Consider the following 22,268-nt stretch of genomic DNA (forward strand, 5'->3'; position numbering starts at 1 on the left):
CCTTTTTACTTTTCTGGTAAAAATAAGCATTAAGGAAGATAAGTCAAATGGATGCTCTGCACATACAGGGGCCTTTGTACTCCTAGTTGAAAACAACAGAGCACGGTCCATCTTTTCTTCTCCACTGAGCCATTCAATTTCAGAAGAAAGTTGTTCCACAGGAAAGTATGCTAAAGGCCTATTCAATTTTCTGGCCACCAGAGGAAACAGAGCCAGGAATAGATAATCACGCAGGTGCTCTGTCCTCACTGTTAGTCTATCTTCACATTCCTTGGAGGAAGAAAGGGGTCACAGATTAGACTCTTCGGGTCTTCCATATTGCCAGAGCACTCTGGCACTCAGAAAATGTTAGTTGGACACACAGGATGCTGCACGGCTACGTTTGTCAGTTTTATAAACTCCTGTAGCAAATCTTGCAGATTTCAATTTTGAGCTCACCTCATGCAAAAAGGGTTTTAATACAGAATTATCTGTAAAATATGAACTAGTGTTGTCTGCTTGTACTTGCCCTATTTAAGGTTCTTTTAGGTTTTCCTTACTATTGATCCTGCTACCATCCACTGAGCTGCTCTTGGCTTGAAAGATGTCCCTTGTCATTCACTAAGATTTAAAGCTGATACAACCTCTACCTAGAAGGATGTCTAAGGATTGAGAGTGGCACGGTTGGCATATAGGTTTTTTTGCTTAAATAGGCTAGTAAGGGACTCATTCTTAGAGTGTATTTTAGATAATATAATTCTTCTGTCATTCAGCAGAAGGTTAATGAACTATGGAAACATAGATGATTTAGAAAAATGGCTTTCCTACCAGGTGTTAGTACACCTTGAACAGATGACAATATGCTTTTCGTGTAAGTTTAGGACTTAGAAAGTGGGATTAGAATTCTGGAAGAGTTCAAGTGACTTTGCAGCTAAAATCTCATTCAAAGTCAGTGGGCTTCAAAATCTCTTTAGCACCTCCTTTTTATTTTTCCCTTCAGATCCATCAGGGGGCGTAGGCTGGAAAATAGAACACTCTTGAAACTGGTGGCTTCTCAGAATTATTAGTTCAGGAGAGGGACAGAGAGAAACAGGATAAGTCATTTTAAAGTAATATATAAAGGCAGCACCGTTGAACAAGTTGTCCTCCTGAGATCAAGTACAGCACCTGTGTTTTGGTGTTTGGAAGAGAGCAGACAGAAATGAATTTGCACAAAAATTAACAATCATTTCTGGTAAACTTATTTGGGTGGAATGGGATGACAAATACTTGATCAGAAGTTTAGGAGAGTGAAAGTTCATGCAAATGGACTTTCCTATCATGTGGTTTGAATAAAGGTCCACTGTCTCACAGAAGGCCTCGAGAATCCCATGCCTGCCATATTCATGCAGTCTCAGGGTAAACAGCCCATCTGTATCCTTTGTCCTAGCATTTCCTTGCAGCAGTGCCTCCACCTCAAACTAGGGGATTCAGTTGCTTTTACAAATGTTTTCGGTCCAAAAAATGTTTTCTGTTAAAAAATCAAGTGAGTTGGTTTTCAATAATCTGTTGTTTTGTGTTGGAATGATTTAGAAGGCACAGTTGGTTAAACAGAGATGTGAGAAGCTCCAGCAGGAGGAAGCAATGAATAGCTGAGAATGGTAACACCTACTTTTGAAAATAGATATGTAAAACAAGACACACCTCCCCTTCTTCCTATACTGGTGTAAATTTTTCCTGACTGAATAAATTAGTGATCTGCAGTGCTGGCAACCTCAGTCTGAACCAAAATGTTTTTCTTTCAGTTCTGATGTACACCTATAAGGCTGTTGTCATACGACCTTATGCCCTTGACACTTGTAAAAAGCTGCAGGTTTTCATATAGACATAAGAAAAAATGGTCAGAGTTTCTTGGTGTATCCTAAAGCACAGTGCCAAATAGCAAACAGTGGTCCTGACATAAATGACCTGCTGAAAAATCTTTTTCAGAACAACATATGAAAAATATCTACACACCTAGAATGGGGCTTAACTTCAAGCTTACAAACATAAAACATTTTGAATGAACTAATATTATTATATCCCACAGTTTTTTAGTATACGTACGACATCATATCCTGTAGGGAAAGAGTTTCAGAAGAAAAAGAAGCCAGCAGTGCAATTAATTTATTCTTTAAAAATGTCACTGAAATATCATAGTGAGAACAAGGGGAGAGCCATTAGTTCTAGAATATTATGCAAAATATGTGGCAGTGTCATTCCAAAGGGTCAGGGTAGTTTACTTTTAATTACCCTTTAAAAGGCAGAAAACAAAAGGCTTCATTGATAAATAGGCTTCATTGATAAAGAGACAGGAGTCTGCAAGACATGGTAGCATTAATATGAAGCATATATCTTGTGGTCTTTTTGAAAGGAAGCTGACATTTTCAAATGACAGTATAGAAACTACGTGAAGAGAGCAGAGAAAGAAATCATTAACATCTTACCTAATGCTGTTCTTGCTGGTGTGGCATCTTTTTTAATCCAAAAGGACACCCAGGAAAGTACAACAGTTAATATACAGGGAATGTATGTTTGAATAGTGAAGTATCCCATTCTTCTACTTAAGTCGAAGTATATAGTCATGACTACATAATCACCTGCAATAATAGCAGAGAAAATAAATTGACATTGTGGTGAGATACAGGTAGTTCTTCATTGTGCCATGTTTTTAAGCTCCATAAAATACAGCATGTAAAATGTTTCTCAATGTTTCGGGAGAATCTGAGCAATAATGTTCACATAAAGACAAGAATTGAAATAAACTTGTCCATTCTAATTTCCTATAGGTTACGTCTCTGAAAATGTTGACCTATTTGAACAGGCAGAGGCTCTTGGGAATCCTTCATGATGAGTAATCTTTTGAAAGGCATCTTGGCTTTCCAGACTTGGTATTTCTGGATGGGTGAGTGGCCACAAACATGAATCTACCTTCATTCACTAGATGTGGAAGCAGCCCCCATAAAATCTCTCCTTCAGCAGACTGTGCTGTCCTTCTTGCAGATTTGAATGACTTCTGTTGCCTTTTCCTAACATGTGAATCAGGTGGTAGGGGTCTGTATGACAAAGTGTAGCATGCACACCAGTATGCCTTTATATAATAAGTTATTTATAGACACTAGAGCCTTGATGCTGGTGAAAGAGGTCAGAATACATACTTTTAAAGGTCACATCACTATAAATCAAGAGTCTGCTTTTATCAGAATTCCTCCATCTAAAAGTAGTAATGGTCACTTGTGGTACTGTAAACTTCCAGAAGATGAGCCTGGACATAATGCTTATTATTCTGCAGGATACTAAAAATCATAAGATCAAGAGCTCAGTAAGAAGCCTGTTTTATCTCACATTATATGATTTTCTTCACACTATCTCTTCTGCTAATCTTCACAACTCCATAGGGGATAACAATCTGTCCCTCTCTCTCTACATAGTAGAGACCTTATCACCTCTATCCTCAGTAGCAGCTCCCTCAGTTTCACAGCTGTTAACTATCCTTTTCTCTCAGACAGCCACAGTGATTAACAATAATGAAATTGAACTGAGACCAATTTCTGTACTTTGCTTGGAGTATGTTGATTCAATTTTAGATGTGAAGACGAGCTTATAAGCCAGAGAACTTTTGTGGGTTTTTTTCTTTTTTTCTTTTTGTCTGACTATGTCACTTGACTAATAAATTATATTGCTTCTTGTTACAAGCCTTGCTTTTCTAGAATCAGATATTTGCAAAAGATGTAATTTACTATAGATAGGTAAATCTGTCCTGTTACAGTAAAATTCCAAAACAAATTGATAGCACAGAGGAATTAGTTCCCAACAGATTGGTAACTGAGAATGTATAAACAAAATCACTGAATATAGTGGATATTTTGACAATAGCAAAATATGACACAGAAAATAAATTAATTCAGTAAAAATAACTTCCACCCAAAGAAACTCTGAAGGCCACTATAAAATGAGTGAACTTTCATAAGTTAAAAAGTCAAAGGTAAATAAAAATCTGAGGGTGGCATTTAGGAAGAGAAACTTAGAACGAGTCAATAAGAAATGTTCTATGTGTTAGGACACTATTTTAAGATAGCTCCAAATTGGAAGAGGTTTAATATGCTCATGGGTACTTCCACCATGCCTAAGTTAGATGAATGGATGGATTTTCATGAGTGCTGTGCAAGTACAAACTTTATGACCCCAAGAACTTGGACATTCATTCCAAAATTCCTCATGCATTTAACATAGAAAAACAAAGCTTTAATACTAGAGCCCAGTGCTATTAAAAGCACAGAGCACTGTAATACATCATAATGTAGTGAGCCTTGTAGGTTTTCATAGACTGGTTACTTTCATTCAGCACTTTTCTCCCTACAGGAAATGGCAGCAGGGAAGTGACGTGGGTAAGTATCCACTGGTCCTTCTGGCTTATTATTAAACTGTATCAGCCTTCTAATCTTCAACTGAGAAGAACAAAACCATCTACCCAATGTGGCTCATCTGAATTTTACAAAGAACTGCAAATTCCCAAGTATCCAACAAAGACCCATAAAAGCACTTAAGGAATATGAAATCCTAGGATAATGATTGGTTCAATTCATTTAACCACCAACTTCTTTTCTTGCCTGAAATTCACACAAAAAATTCTCACATGAAGAAGAGAGACACAGTCATATAAGCAGCAGCTGCGCATATGAATTTATATACTGTACCCTCTGTGATGTTCTCTAACTTACATACTGGTAGGCAATATAAAAAAAACATTGGGAGAATAATTTTGATCAGTAGAATTACCGGCACACAGTGGAGTAAGATAAGAATTATCTGGTTTTCCTACAAGAATTTTGCAGAACGTGGAGAGGACACAGCTTGGAGAATAACAATATTGATGGTAATGCATAGGAAAAGGAGAAGGAAATCACCACTGCTGAAATGGTGACCAAACATAAAAATGTTGGGGGTGTTGTTAAAGAGAAACCCTTTTCTGTACTACATGTACTGAATGCATTTTTTAATAGTTTTTGTAAATTCTGGTTTACAAGTAAGTGACCACTTCAGTTCTATCTTCAGCTAGTGTTGGGACAGTTGAATAGTTTCTGCATACAGGTGAGCAGACCTGTGTGTGCTGTGGCTACTTTCCTTGATGTACTGCTTCAGGATGCATTATTGTTATCAAAGTCTAAATTACTCCTTCCAGAAACGTGCACTATTCTCTCGATATCTAAAAGCTCTTGGCTGCAGCTTAAAGAAAACTGACTGTGCAACATACATTTCAGAATTTCTCCATATGTGCAAAATAACTTGACAGGTACTTAACACTCATGACAAACTTTCAGAACAAAGAAACATTCCCCTCTTCTAAAAGACCTGACCTAAAACCCATTCTGTATGTCCTGCAGGCATGAGCAACCCAAAGGACAGAAAAAGCTTTCAAAGACACTGCATTCTTTCTCCTTGCTTCATTACCAGCCTTCACAACCCCACCAGCCATTACTGTGACTGTTTGGACAGAAGCTGGGGCTTATTATGCGACAAAACCCTGCAGACAAGACTGGAAAACGCTCCAAATTGCATATCATTAAATCAGTGTTCTTGATTTAAAAGCAATCACAGAATGATTGCCTGCCTAGGAACCACTGTGATAGCAAGTATCAGGAAACTTTGAAACTTTGAAATTCAGAGAGGAATTCTACTTTTTAACAGCTTAAGGAATTTCTCAGGAAGGCAAATTAACATTTAACCGAACTATCAGACCAATTCACTGTAATAATGAAAAGTACCTTACAGCAAAATATTCCATGACAGTTTTCTATAACAAGAACAAAAGATGCATCTTGAGGCAGGAGAAACGCAGAAAGGCTTCCCGTGAGACCAAAATGACCACTGTCTGACCCATAGAACTTGTTTAGTTGAACATTTTAGTATGAAAATAGGACACCATTTGGAACAATAATGATTTTATAAGGAATAATCACTGTGGATTTTAAAGAACAGTGCTAAACTGTAGTTTATTTCCATTTTTTTATTGAACATTAAGGACATGCTTGACAGAATTGCCAGAATTTTATCTGCATTGCACGAAGGACAGTTCCCTTTAAGGGTAGAATATTTTTATATGTATTTACTCAAACCACATTGTACTATCTTATCGCATGCTTTCAGTTATCCTCCCATTATACTCTGAAGTTAACGATTATTGCAATCCCAATTATCTCAGAAAAAAAAAATTAAACGATGAATGACTTTACAAAAACTGCAATATGAATCTACAGTGTATACATAGAACAATTTCAGCAGGTAAGTGGAAGCTCACAATCTAATTGTCCATCACTAGAATTGGAGAATAATGAGGAGTGGCAGAGTTTGCCCATGTTGTCACAAGAGTTAATTACAGGGAAAAAAAAGAAGCATAGTCACTAGAAAGACTCACACAGTATGTCACGAGTATTTCTTTAGCAGTGAAAGCACAGTCTACATTGAGGCACCTTCCCTATTATTTTAACAAATCACATTTATCTAATAGCGAGCAACTTAATTTTCTAAGATTTTGTGCTTCATCTTTTCTTCATTTTGTTTTTATTTGAAAGCAAGAGAAGACAATATTTAATCCTGTTATTTAATATGCACATCCTTCCAATTCACTTTTTGATTTTTACTTCCCCAAGCCCCCTAGTTTTGTTTCAGGAGCTAGGTTTATGTGATTTCTTAACCAGCTGGAAATTTTCTAATTGTTTGGCCACTGCCTATCATGCTTACAGTATAGCGTCCTTGAGTTACACATAAAGTTAATTTCTGTGCAATATAGGTGATTTGAAAACTATCAGCTAAAGCTAAGGAACAACTTCTGTTGTAGAACACACTGGTCAGACAGATGACAAGTAAAAGCAGTGGAAAACGAATTTTAATCTAAATCAGCAGTTAGATTTTGTCAAATGTTCACTATAGAGTTTTTGTTTTTGTAAAAGACTCATGCTCTTGTGTTAGTGCAGGTGTCAGCTGAGGCTGTGTAGATTGTAGATATGCATGTTTCAGGTTCAAGGGCTGGTTTTGGGCTGCAGACCTTGCACATTCCGGAAATAATAGTACAGAGTAAGAATGAAACAGAGACTGTCGTAAAAAATGCAGTGCTGCCTAATTCACAATTAGGCAATTCCTAATTCCTAATTCCTCCAAATCAGACAAAACAGTCATGCAAACTAGGCTTTTTAATATCCCAGGCCATCAAGCCAAACATTCAGAAGCAGACCCACTTGAAGTACAAATACCGTTGTGGTTTAACCCAAAAAGCACTGGTTTGCTCACTTCCCACCCTCCCCAGTAAGATAAAGGAGAGAACTGTAAACAAAATAGAAAATACAGTTTCAGAAAAAATCTATTTACTAAGAAGAGGAAAATAGAAAAAAAAAAAAAAAAAAAAAAAGCAATTATAGCAAGATATGAGCGCCATCCAGAAAGTAATGCTTGCTATTTTATTATGTTAAAGCATGGTGTCAGAGACAGATGTTGTATGGCAGAAATATATATCTATATCTATCTATATCTATATCTATCTATATATCCATATCCATATCTATATCTATATCTATCTATATATCTATATCTATCTGTATCAACTATATCTAACTATATCATCTATATCTACACCTACCTCTATCTCCATCCACAATGCACCTACCTCTATCACTATCCACAATGCAACTACTGGGCATCTGACACTCTGCTCACTGACTGATGAACCAAAAGCGATGAACCAAACCAACCAACACCCAGCCAATCCCTGAGCAGCAGTCTTCTTGCTAGCATTGTTCAAATGAAAAGAAATGGATCAGGATTTCTTGAAGTACACTAACACTAACAGTTCAGCAGTTGGTCTGCCTACCAGTAGGCAGAGTCAGTATCTCATTCTAAGCTGATTTTCTCAGATCTCTCAAGCCCAGGTTTGGAGTAGGTTTAAAATTTGAAGTTCCAAAGATCTAGTAAAATTGCAGAAGAAACAGGAAGACTGCCTCACCAAAAAGGATTTATATTCTTACAAGAAAAAAACACAAAAAGTGAAAATTCAATATTGCAGTTCTCTTAGAGTGAAAATGGAAAAAAAAAAAAAAAAAAAAAAAAAAAAAGAGTAATAAGAAAAGTCATGAAACTGTCATTAAAAGTGTCTATCTTTTTGAGCAACTGTGTAAGCAATTGAGAAACATTGAGGACTTCTTGTATGCTTTTTTGTGACTTCTTAAAAATGTGTCAGTCAGTGCACATCAAATGTCTCCACCATCAGGTACAATCTTTGATCCAGAGCACTCTAGAACAAATGCTTCCAAGCCTAAACGAAGAACAAAATGACCTAGGTAATTCTGTTAATTAAGGTCTTGTCTTCCTGGTGATGTAATGCACTTGGATGGGCGCATAATACAGCAAAAAAAACCCACCTTTGCATCCTAAATACTGAATGTTCTTGTAGTGGTAGCAAGCTCGCACTACACACACATTTTCTTTATAAGCTGTATAGTTAAATACACAAGAAAAGTATACAGGTCTTCACATTTGGTATTTGTTGCATTCTCATGGCTGTTATGAGATGCCCTGTCACTGCTAAAAACCTTATATAATAGCCATTGTACCAATAGAGAAAAAAAAAGCTTTATGTCCAAAGATCTTTATGAATTTATAATTGCCTTTGGCCTCATCAGTATGCGCATGTGTGCAATCGTAACTCAGAGGTGGTTTTCATCACTTATAATTGAAATGTAGACTTTCCAGAAATACATGCACGTCACAAGTGCTAATTCATTCCTTCTGTTATCATGGATGAATTACTATACCAGAAAAATAAAAAGAAACCTAACACTAACTATATTGTATCTGCTTGTAGACATCATATGCAGTTATATATAGATATATTTTTATAAGTAGGCATAATAATCAAATGTTGACAAATTATTCTTTGGTGTGAAGAGCAAAGTCCAGATCCCAGATAGTATGAAGACAGCAGGTTTTTCTAACTCAGGAAAGACTATGTCTTAAATTATCAGAACTGAAAGAAATCATGGCCTGATTTAGTTTGGTTTTGTATGTGCCTATAATATAACAATATAATATTGAGGAACATATTTCTACTTGATTCTATGTTTTTTTAATAGATATATATCACTATCAAAAATTGCATTTCTGATATTTGTTCTTCCTTACATGATGACGTTTCAGTTTCTTTGATTCAAGTAGAATTTTCAAAAGAATTTTTGCAAAATGTGCTATTAAATGAACAATTGTCTGCTTTTAAAAGTTATGCCTATATTTCCAGTTCCTTCATCCTCTAATTCTGGCATTTATTATTAAATCCGGAGAACCAATTAAATCATTTAAAGCTCTAATTCCTTCATAGTGTTATTCTTTTCATAGTTATTAGCATGGATAGGTAGTAAAATTGAACTCCTAATGAAGAACTGAACTGAAAAGTAAATGAAAGATCCTTTTATTTCTTGTGCCCTAACCAATTCATTATATGTTGTACCAGCACTTTCAAAAGCAGCCACTTCTGATTGAGCTGTTATATTTCACTGTATTTAGCTGTCGCCCATATCCTCTGTATCCTCTGTGCATGGAATGCTCTGAAGGTAAGTGGGAGATGAATTAACTTCCATTATTATAGCTGACTTCCAAAATGAATTCTGAGATTATGAACTTTGCAACAAAAAGTATGAATGATTATAGTGTTTGATTGCATGATTAATAATGTTTTGCTTATATGTAATATTTACATATTTATGTGCTTTTATACGTGTTATAACACATTCATCTATTCATTCATCTCAGTCCTACTACTGAACATAATACTCTTCAAAGAAGGTTATGTGAAGTTAAAGCAACTTATTTGTCTATGTGATATTACAACAGCATTACAAGCATCAGAATTGTGTCCAGACTGTTCATTCCTATTATCTTCGGATATAATGATATTTTTATTTTAGAACAAAAAAAATCATTTTATATGTTCTTTTAAATAGAGTATTAATAAAAACGATATATCTTTAATTTGACTAAAGTTACAAATAATATCGGAAAGCCCTTAAAAAATGTAATTACATCAAGTCATATAATGAGAATGAAAATGTACCGACACAATCATTTCATCCATGATTACAAGTCCAGTCTGATTCCTTGCTTAACAGTAGTAAAAGCTACACATATAACCTCTATTTTCATTCATGCATAAAGCTGAGAGAAAATCAGGACACAACTATGGTGTAGCATGCATGAACCCTTAATCATTATTCATAAGAAGATATTGCTGTTTACCATATATAGGTTCCCTTTTCTAAGAGACTAAAAGCAGAAAGCAGATGAAATAAAAACAATAATGAATTACCATAGCTATCCATGTCAGTAAATGTAGACATAGAATTGGAGTGAAAATGAGTATCATTTACATAGGAATCATTATTGAAGAGGGTTTACAGACCGGGAATTGTACCATTCTTTCAGATCAAAACATTTTTCATGCTTTGCAGAGTATCAAATACTGTAGGGAGTCTGAGAAAATACAACATCAAGAACTTTTGCATTCATTTGCTGTAAAAAAAAAAAAAAAATCATGACGGGAAACTAGAAGTTTTATGTCATCTATCAATGTTGACTACTTCTTTATTTTTAGGACTGAATTTCTCATGAGAGTTGTTATTTGTGGAAGGAAGCCCCTTTGTATTGAAGGTTCATGTAAAGTCCCACAAGACTGGGTTTTGTGAGCCTGTACTTCCAAGACCAGTTGCAATAGTTTTCATTTTACCAAAAAAACTAATTTCAACTTTTCCAAATAAAATTACCTATTTTTCTTCTACAGAATCTAATTTTATATTCCTTTTTTTTTAATGATGAAAATGCAACACTGCACCTGAATCACTAGAAGACTAACCCAGTTCTGCAAATGGCACTCTGGAAAAGAATACAGAATCATGGAAGCTTTGAATCTTTAAGCTTGGAAAAGATCTTTAAGACCATCCAGTCCAACCATCAACACATCACCAACATTGTATCAGGTTTCTCTGAACTAATCAATGTTGTAAACACAGTAATTATAGATGAAATAGAACAACTTCTAGAAAACCATACTGTGTCCATATAAAAAGTATCTACTAATAGGAGCTGTACTGCAGCCCTTTAAGTCCTTTCAATGCTTAGTTATTTCCACTGCAAAAACCACTTGCTTTTTTCTTTATCTGCAGTTGTTTAGCATCATTTCAGACCTTGGACTTTAATGCATCTTTGCTAGATTGAAGACTCTCTTTCATAAGCCATCTTTTCATCATGCAGGTATTTAGAGATGGTAATCAACTACCATTTATCCTTCAAGATAAATACTTATAGTCTCTTAAGACCAGGAAGGATTTCCAGTCTTTAATAAATCTGCTTGCTCTTTCACACACTCTGCAAATTCTCGAAATAACTCCTGAATTACAGCTGTCAGAGTTAGGCCTGTAATTGGCAGCTACACAATTACATAATATAGGTTATGAATCCAATATCTGTGCTCAGTATTTTCGCCATACCTTTACACAAGGGGTGTATTTTAAATTGATTTTTAATTGATGAGAAAGATCCCAGTGTCTTTAGATCCACAGGACCCAGAATGACAGCTCCAATTTCAGGAAAGCAAAACCCCTAGGCTTCACTCCCAAGTAGATCTACTGAAGTACTGAAAAGCCCATTAGACTTAAATCCAGGCTACAAAGTTATCTGAACTACTTTCCAACCTCACCTATTCTTGTCATTATTGACCGCTCCCCAAGTCTTTTTATCAAGTATAAAGTTAATGGGTTTAAATGCTATGTTCGCTCCCCCATCATTACTAAGAAGTATGAAATAACACAAACCCAGAAGACAGCATCTCAACAAAGGGTCCTGAATAATGACAATTTTTCTAGCTATGGCTTGAATCCTATCAGGTAGTCAAAATGCAATCCTTTCATATATGCCACAATGATTTTCTTATCACTGTAACACCTTAATCAAAATGTCATCTTGCATTGAGTGAGATGTCTTACAAATGTACATTGTATCAGCACAAATGTATAAACTCAGAAAATTATATTGAGTTAGTCTGACATGAGTTAGTTTCTATAAATTGATGTTTATTGTTGTTAATTATATTCTTTCTTATATTGGTGTTAATTACATTATTCTTTATGTTTGTATTAATCCATTCCTGTACCAGCTGTTGCTTTATTTTGCTTGAGATCAATGCTAGGATGAAAGGCATGTAATTAGTTTGGTAAAATTAAGCTTAGCCTGTTTTATTTCTTCTAACTCCACCAAAACTTCCATGAAGACTTACTGCAATGGGCAGCAGTGATCTCTTGTCAAACCTTTAAACAGTTGTTAACAAGTTATCAAAATATATGTTAATCAAGGGAGTTGTGCTGGAGAAGTGGCTGGTAACAAGTATTCTCTGTTTTCCACACACAAAAATAATTAAGGGATTACTTGCACTCCAAAAAAATCAATGCTTGGTTTATCACATACATCCTAGCTGTCTATTTCACACAGAATCCATGCATGCTAGGGGCAGTGATTTTTGAGTTAAGAAAATGTAAAAGATAATGTCAAGAAATTCCAGGGGACACATTTGCAGAAGAGATTTTCTGATTGATGCTGTCATATATAGCTATTTTTCACCTAACATTATAGGTAGATGCGTTATGTTTCTCTACAGAGCTATTTGGTATTCTGTAGCACATGCAAGTTTGCATTCTGTTTGCTATTTTATCAGCTAGAATAAAGAAAAGTATTGATCCATGTGCATTCCCAATTACTTGTTTCCAAGATACCTGACAGCTGGAAAAAGGTAATGCAACTTCTGTTTGAGTGTCATTTTAGCTCTTTCTTCATCAACTCAAGCATTTCTTACTAGATTACTATCAGTCTTTCTTACATTCATAACAGTGACTGTTCTGTCTCTTCAAATTTCAACAATACCACTTTTTAAATTGTATATTCATACCTTTATTAATTTCCCTGGCTTGTATCTCTGGTATTTATGTAGTATTTTCTCCTTCATATCCCCTAATGCCTTCACTGTGACATGTGCTGTTAACAAATTAATTTTGTGCTAATAGCTCTCTTTTTTTCTTGTTGCTAATAAGGTTTTGTTTAGTATACTGCCTTCCCTGATTAGTCAGTCTGTTTGCTACTTCCTAGTTCCACTGTGAAGCAGGGAAAAGCCAGCCTAAATCTATTCTAAACCCAACTACTTCTCATCTGTCTCTATTTATGAGTAATATTTTTCATGTCTGTACTCCAAATTCACAAACTTTCACTGGTTTTCATCAGAATAATTTTCTTTTTTTAATTCAATTGGCAATAAACTCACATTTAACATATCAATCATGTTAGCTTAGAATTGTTAAAGACATAAAACTAGAGATTTAGTCCATCTGTTGATATTAATTTCCTTGCTCTCTCTAGCAGACTTCTTTTACTTATCAATGAATTCTCTTTATGTGATATTCTGCAATGTGAAATATTTAACTTACAGTAGCATAACATGCACTGACTTTTTAAAGCACTCATCTTACACGTTCACACTGTCAGAAAAGCTACCAGTGCCTATCCCTATTGCAAATGAAAAACTTGGGTTGTTTTTCCTGAGTACTTTTCAGCAACACCTTATAATAATTCTCCTTACTCTTGGGCAATAGCCTACAATTCTTTCTGCATCTTCACTGTATGATCTAGAAAAGGAAGCATGACCATAAACAGCCGCAGAGAATAATGTTACTCATAACATTCTGAAGAAAGGGATGAGCAGCATAAGTGGCCCAAGGACATTAGAGTAATGTTTCATTCACAGTTGATTGTAGAGTGAAGAAACTGTACTGGAGGAACATGTCTACATCCATCAATGCCAGAAATTAATTAGTTTTTGGCAAACAAAGGAACCCAGTTCTGTGTAAGGAAGCCAGATTGAACTATGGATTTATATTTTAACTGTGACAAATTTTGAACAGCAAGAGTAACATCTTTGATTGTTGCTTCATAGATTCTGGTTTTCCTCAATCACAAATACTAATGCAATTACCTAATACTGTATGAGTTCCCGGGGAGGGGGGAAGTGGAATGGCCTGCCATGCTTTGATCCATGAATCACCATGAATTGTCCTTTCAAAGGAATCTGTGGAGAGGGTTGTATGTCAGGTATGTGAACTTAAAAACACACAAGATGAATTCTAATAGTAACATTGCAAAGTCATTGAAAATTCAGAAACTTGTCGGACAATTAGAGAATGGCTAAATATGGGATAATCCTCTTTTTCTTTTTCTTTTTTTTTTTTTTTTAACTATTTAAAGACTGTGCTGCTATTGGAGTTGGCACTCCAGTCTGTACCACAGAAATAAATAGTAGAGTATAATTCAAAGCTTTTTCCCAAATGACTGTAAAGCATTAAATTTTCATGTATAGTCAATTGAAAGGACCAAGTCTGTTTCATTCATGAAAAAAAGACTCATATATTTGAAAAGCTAAACTGGTGAAACAGAATACTGGAAAAGCCAGAAGTTGATAGCTAGTACTTGTTGTGTACCTCTGGTCGCATCGCTTGTTTCCTGCATAACAGTCTTTGTTTCTGGTCTTTACATGACTGGGAATTGTCACCATGCCCTACTTTCATTAAAAAAAAACTAGGTGCAAACTTAAGCACAGGCATGTCTTCTGCAGACTACAGACTAAAAATTAGTGGTATTGCTTTCAAAAGCATTTCACTCTATAGAAAACTGATGAGGTAGAGGCTTCTAAGTCACTAATATCAAAGAGAAATAGCTTCAAGCTCAAGGAAGGCAGATTTAGATTAAATATAGGGAAAAAATCTTTTACAGTGAGGGTGGTGAAGCATTGGAACAGGTGCCCCATTCCTGGAGACTTCCAAGACAATGCTGGATAAGGCCCTGGGCAACCTGATCTAGCTGTGGGAAGCAGATACCAAAGAGCAGGAGAGTTGGATTAGATGGCCTTCAGAGGTCCCTTCCAACTCTAAAGATTCTATGATTCTATGACTCTATGAATATCATTTCTTTACAGTGCAACTGGATGAAAATGAGAGAGGCTCTATGCACAGTACCATCTGGACCAGACCAGCTGCTTGAAGGCCTTACTGGTGTGCAACCTCTCTCAGTGGGGTCATTTGAGACCACTGCTGTTGGGCCATCACAACACACAAGGTCTCCTGTGACTACATGCACACCACTGATTGATCAAGAGGCACTTTAGAGAGTTTTCTTCTAAGCACTAGTTTTATATCTGCACATAGAATCTGTTAGAACTGGTGGTCTAATGACAAGTGTAGAGGCCCTATATGTTCCACAGTTCACTCAAATTAATCTTCCAAAGAATAAAAACTAGCACCGTTTCCATATCTGAGAAACTTAGGAACTCAAAGATTAAGTGTTTAATGAGGCACCAGTGGGACAGCCAAAAAATTTCACTGGCAATGTTAATTTAAGCCTCAAGCAATACTGTTTCTTTTTTACAGCCAGCCAGCACTCTCTTTACCCTATGCTTTGCTTCCACAGACAAATCTGCATATGCATATGCAATATGCAAACTGCATGCACAAAACAGTAAGAAGTTAGAAATAACCAGCTAGGGAAATTTGATTTAGCCCTGCAAGCAGGAAGCTTGGGAAATATATACACAGGGTTTCTTTGCAACCTGACCAAATACAGCTACCATATTTGGGTCTGGCTTTGTTTAAGAGCTACTTGAGGAAGAGTCAACTCTGAGATAGAAGCATAAGCAAGTTTTCTGTATTTCTCCCCTGTAATGGAACTATTGTTAGAAACCCTGAGGTAGACATGGAAACGAAGTATCTTATGTACATAGGTTGGTCACAGGTCTTAGAACAATTAATAGTCATGATGCTTAGTGGGCATCGATCTGCCTTGGTCTGCACTGACAGCACCTGTTAGCTGAACACTGAACACCTTGAAAATTCAATGATGAACAATTTATGCAATATTTAAGAGTGGCATTAGATTAGTCCGTAGTACATGTTGGCATTGTTTAAATAGGTATTCCAAGAATTTCTGTCAACAACAAATAAAGATTGCAGTGTACTTTTCTTTCAATAAAAAGCGCGTTAGAAAATAAGCTGGGGAAGGACCAAGGCATTGTGCCTACATTCCTTTTTTTCCCCGTTATTGCTTTTAACAAAGGAAGTAAATTATTGTGTCTGAGAATAGCTTAAAAATGAAAATTGCCTTCTGGAACTGAGTTACTGCAAATCAGTTAGTCTTGCAGTTATAGATGAGTTTGATTATGTCAAGATGCTCCCCATGAGACTCAATAATTCAAGCAAACAGTTTGAGTTCTTTGATACCAAGTTAGTTTTCCCTCATGTTTTTTTCTTTATTAGACTACATAATTAAAGCCTTGACTACCAAACATTTTGTGATTAAACAGTAATTTTATGACAGGAATAATGGGAATAAAGACACTTGTGAACTGCTTAGGTAAAAGGCAACTGTGCTAAGCAATGGTTTAGCCCCTGTCTGGTTTCTATGGCCCTATCAATGAGTTGCTGATTGAAATCATCCAAGAAAACTTTGGATGATTGTACATATATAAAATATTAATGAGATGCTAATATGAGGCGTAGCCTCCTTGCGCTCTCAGAAAATGAATAGGAGAGACTGTTAAAACTAAAATGTATGGAAGGGGCTGAAGAATTACTTGTGATGCAAGTAGGTTGCTTCTCCATTAATATTCAAGTGTATTTTTAGGACAAAGACAACTATACTGATAAATACCAAACTGAAAATGACAGATCACCTATGAGCACCTTTTGTTTTGTTTTTCCTATGCATAGCTACATTTGGTCGGCACTTCCCTGAGTTTTTAAGAATACATGGGTCACCTGTAAAAATGCATTCAGAACTGAAATTTAGTAAGTAATACTGCATTCTTGGAGCTTTTTAGTTTCAGAGCTTACAGAAAGATAACTCTAAAGAAGAATGTTAAATCTTTAGAATTCTTCGTTGAATTAGTACCATTCATAAGCTGTTTTGATTTAAACTGTTATTTTTGGCAAATGTTGTAAGTGATGATAGGATAATTGCTTTGGCTGTTCTGAAAATAGCACATTTGAATAGCCACAATGCTGAAAAAAAATGGTAGTAATAATAATAATAATAATAAAAATAAAAAACAACAATAACAAAACCCCAAACAAAATAAAACCTCTTTTTATTCTGTGAAATTTTTCCAATCAATTTCATTATGAAATTTCTAACCACTTCCTCTCTGCATTTCTTTTTGAATCAACCTTCTATCTAATTTATTTCAGCTGAAGTTACCAATCCTCAGACTGTCTTCATTTCTGTTTCACTGTTTCCTTCGTATGACTCCTTTTCTGCTTTAAGCAAAGAGATATATAACTTAACTGAATTTCAAGAGATTTTTTGTTCCCTCTAGCATAATCCCTTTGACTCTGTGAATTAGTTGGAGATTATCATTATAAGAGTTTCCTATACATTGAATTTCAATGTCAGAAAATGCAATTTTAAATGATCATTAAATAGGTTTTTGGTGAGTAACCGATGAATAATGCTATCTTCTAAATACTAGCCAAAGTGACCTGTACTCTTGCAAGATAACATACATCTCCATCAGAAACAGCAAATGTAATTAGTTCCCATGAGTACTCAGAAGTATTTTTCTATTCTTGCGGTATTTTTAATACTACTATTCATGAATTATTAATTTTAAGTGGTTTTAATCAAGACCTGGAGGACTTAATGTAGTAAACAGCATTATAAAAACTCTTCTGATAGAATTCTGTAGCTATGAAAATATACAAACATGAAAAAAACTCTTAGGACTGAAAAGAATAGGTTTTGGCTAAAGTTGATTTATATGTTGATACTTGCCATTCCACCCCATTAATATTACAATAGCAAACTTCAGCAATAACTGGTATTCCTGTTGATATTCACAGCTACATATCTATTCCATCCTTGAAATTCTACACAGATGCACAATAATTCAAATTGAAAAAGAAAACAAGAGGTGGAGGTCAAGTCAGTCGGGATTATTCCTTGCCGTGGAGAGGTTGTCCAGGATCTGAAGCTTTTAATTTGTCTACAATATTTCTAGTATCTACAATAAGACTTGGATGGATATGAACAAGAAGAATTCTAATTCTAAATCTAAATCTGTAGCTCTAAATCAGGTATGTTCTGTTTTCAGTTGTCAATTGTACATATTTTCCCTTGTCAGACTTTTCTGGAAGAGAACTGCCATTCTTTTTAGCCTGGCCTGCTAAATGAGGCTCTCTCAGTGATTGTCTAGGGTAATTCTTTAAACAAGTTCATATTGAAACCGGTAGAATGCAGTGTTAAGAGCAGAAACTTTCCTTTTTGTTCTCTGTGTTGAGTAAGGAGTCTTTCAGTACAGAGTGGTGCACTGTTAATGCAGATTGCCTTGATTTTCCCTGCAGGAGCCTATCAAGTCTCACAATGCCTGAAGCTCTGCCAACACAGAATAACACACTTTTGGCAGTTCCCTTCAGATAGCAGTGAATGACAAAAGTTGAAATGGTAAAACCTTTGTGGTTGTTGCATTTAGGAGGTTGTTTGTTTGTATGTGATAAAACAAGAATCCTCCTTTCTTGATTTTCATCCAAAGTTTTGCTAGACTCAGTGGCCTTTACTGAAGTTATCCACTTCTTGATTTAGAAAAAAGGTTCCCCAGGGCATTTTTTTTCCCTATATTTTATTTGCAGAGGATAGAATCATAGAATCATTAAGGTTGGAAAACAACACTAAGATCATCTAGTCCAACCATCAACTGCTCACCACTATGACCACTAAATCATGCCATTTAGTGCGACATCTAACCTTTTCTTGACCACCTCCAGGGATGGTAACTCCACACCTCCATGGGCAGTCTGTTCCAATATTTCACCACTTTTTCTGAGGAGAAAGTTTTCCTAATATCCAGCCTGAACCTCCCCGTGAACCACTTAAATCGATTTCCTCTTGTTCTATCTCTAGTTATACTGGAAAAGAAACTCATCCTGACTGTCAAGGTTTTGTGTTTTGTTGTTTTTCAGTATTCCACATCACAACATCATGTAGTGCACTGAGAGTTAAAGTGTTAATGCTCAATTTCCAGGTACCTATTTGTACACATCATGGAAGTCATGGTATTTGGCCCTTCTGGATGGGGAGGTCTCTTACTGCCTTGCAGTGGGTGCTGGACGGCTCTTTCCTAGCCCTACCAAGCTTTTCAGATTTGACTCAGTCTCAGGAACTCTCCCTCTCACCTATTTTATTTGATTTATTAGTCTCAATTTCAATTAGATTGTATTATCTTGTGTTATCTTGCATTCCAGTATCATAGTGGGTAAAATAAGTTTTCCTCCATAGATTGTTGCTGCTGCTGTTTTTTCCTTCCTTGAGTCCAGCTCCCCTCTCCCTATCTCTTTTCCATTTTCCTTCCCATTTTGTTGGGCTGGGGGGGGGGGGGGGGGGACAGGAGCCTACTGCCCCCCTGTCACAGGCATAGATTGATCTAGTTAACTCCGTGACACCTTACCACAATCTCCTTTCATTCCTACCATCCTACAATCCTATTGGTATTTGAGCTCAGTGATCAGTACTCAGTATGATCACTTAGTACCAAATGCTATGAAAAAATAAGAAACTTTGCCGTGGGGCTCACAGGTATTTTCTTGACAGCAGAGAATTATTGATATCCGAGTGTCTTGGACTCCCTTCTAGGCTTTCAACAGAACTGTAGTGTTTCCACCAAGCTTATTATATTTTGCGTCTTTCCAAAGCCTTTTCTCAGAGCTGACTTCCTAGTTGTTCTACACAAAGAGGTCCTACATCAGGTCACCAGCTTCTTAACCCCTCCAAGCCTCCTCATTGCGCTACACCCTAGTCATTCAAATATGGCACTGATGAAATGGCATTAGTGCCCAACTATCCACAGCTTTCTGATCTTTTAAGATTGTTTAATTAATTTATTAATGAACTATGAACAGCAATGAGGCAAAATCACCATATGAGACATTCTTTCTGGCTAATTACTGTTAGAGAAAACTGGAAAATATTCACTTCTTCCTGGACATACAGGGCATTATTATGTTTCTTTTTCTGTGATCTCTTGACACTTAACACACTTGTGGACTGGGCCCACAAATTCCTCAAACATAGAAGAAGGTAAGGGATTTTCCCTGTAAAGCCAAACCTCTGGATTTATTAACTATAAGGTACAAGCTCTTCCCTGCATGCCTCAGTTCACAGGGTGACCTCACACAGGCAGAGTGAAGACATTTAAAACTTTGCTAGCTTTCTTTCTCAAAATGGTTTATTTCAATATACATTTATTTTCACTATTTTGTAATGTTTCAATTCATTCCTTCTTCTTTAATATTTTGGAAGCATGATTTCTTTGGATGCTCATGTGATTAGAATAAGAAACTAAGCATTAAACAGAATTCCCCACCAACCAAAACTTTTAAAATCTTAGATATTTAACAGAGAGGCAGAAGATGAAACCATAGTGTTGGAAACACTGGAGTATGTCTGTTTATGATTGACATCTTTGGATTACTAGTTTCAGGAAAAAGTGAGAAGAGGTCTAAACATTTCCAGGTGCTTAAGTATTCATTGAATAAAATTATATCAGACTTTAATGATGTTTGGGTGGTTGAATATGTTTGATTAATAGCACTGCCATTTTTCATTATTAATGCTAAGGTTGTCAACTTAGCGAAAATCTGAACTGGAAAATCAAAGCTAGAAATCATCAGAGATCCTGTGATACTAATGCTTGAGGCTGCATTTACGTGGAACTGCAGAGGGAGAAAATTTTGCTCTTTCATCAATAAAAACAGTACGTGTTTCCACAGACACTGTTATAAAAAGACATTCCAGTTTTGGTTTAGCTCTGGTTGATTCTTCCATAACTTTAATTTTTTTTAATTTTCCTTAAGTATATTTAACTGCTACTAGATGCAAATCTCAAAATTTCTACATTGCAGCAGAACAAAATATTTTTTCTTTCTTCCATTTTATTCCTTCAGCCTCCGATTCTTTAAACCATTTTATATTTTTTTAGTGGAAAAAAAAGACATAAATACACCTACAGAGGAAAATAAGTACATTTTAACTACATATAGTAAAAATGCTGAGGCTGAAAATATGTTTCCATGTCTTTTTATGAAGTAGATGAACTTAAGTAAAATGTTTTTAGATACTGCATTGTGATTGACTGTTACTTTTACATTTGCCTCAGCCTGGTGCAAGTTACTGCACTGGATTCAAAGTTGAGAGAACCCAGTACCTTACTTCCTTTATTTCTCCATGTTTTCCTGATTTTAGAGGTCTTCTTATAATATATACCTACTTGTAAATCACATTCCTGAAGTGTCCCTAGAAGTAGGATGAAAATAAAAGCAAGTCTACATCTTTAAGCTTACTGAATTGATTTTGTAGCACGAAAATTTGGAGACGCCAAAAGATTAATTATTTTCTAAAGAGAGAAAGGAGTAGAGGCAGGAAAGTATTTAAAAGTTCACTTTCTCATTTAACCATTTAAAAATAAGTTTGGTTTTCTCTTAATGATAGTGATATAATTATCCAATGTTGATAACTGGACACCTGATGACATGAAGCAGTGAGTAATGGGAAAAACAATGAAGAACTGGAAAGGAGAGAAAAAAAGAAAGAAGCCTAAAGGGTAGGTGTGGAAAGCAGATTTGCCTTTGATATGTCAGAGTGGAACCAGCAGAAAACTGATCTATGCAGAGATAGCCTTGCATTTCTGATCACATCCGAACAGGCACAGTGAGGTTATTAGTGATCTCCACTATTTACGATGTGTCTTCGCTGATTTGACCCAATATCAGGAGCCATAAACTACTTTTGATGAAACACATCCCATTCCATGTTTAAAATTTTAAGATCGTAATTAAGAAATAAGATAGGCTAAATATTTCATCCCCTTTGTGGTTAGCATCTCATTCTCAAATTCACCTTGACTGTTGCCAAATGGATGTACTGTTATTTGTTTAGTATTTGCTAAATAGCTTCAATGAATAATTTAACTGCACCATTATTAAGAAGTCCTTTATGATTTGTAGACCAAAACTTCATTATCTGTGCCTTAACCGGATGACAGCTTTCCTAAATGGGAAGTAACAAATGACTTTAAGAACAAAGCAAACATGAAGCAATAACAATGGCAAACCCATGTGATAACGTGCACAAAGATTTATGAACTACATGAATCAAAA

General features: G+C 35.7%; 1 protein-coding gene across 2 annotated transcripts in view; it reads right to left on the reverse strand.

The window, feature by feature from the left end:
* The window catches only part of GABRG3 (gamma-aminobutyric acid type A receptor subunit gamma3), a 302,472-nt gene that overhangs the window by 17,310 nt on the left and 262,894 nt on the right, over nucleotides 1-22,268 (reverse strand). For both annotated transcript variants that reach the window (XM_052664511.1, XM_052664510.1), the window contains exon 7: nucleotides 2,445-2,597. In XM_052664511.1, coding sequence (XP_052520471.1) covers nucleotides 2,445-2,597 — 153 coding nt within the window. The remainder of the gene's footprint in view (nucleotides 1-2,444; nucleotides 2,598-22,268) is intronic.

This window comes from Tympanuchus pallidicinctus, unplaced genomic scaffold (genome assembly GCF_026119805.1).
Source record: "Tympanuchus pallidicinctus isolate F22 unplaced genomic scaffold, pur_lepc_1.0 scaffold6, whole genome shotgun sequence".
NCBI lineage: Eukaryota > Metazoa > Chordata > Aves > Galliformes > Phasianidae > Tympanuchus > Tympanuchus pallidicinctus.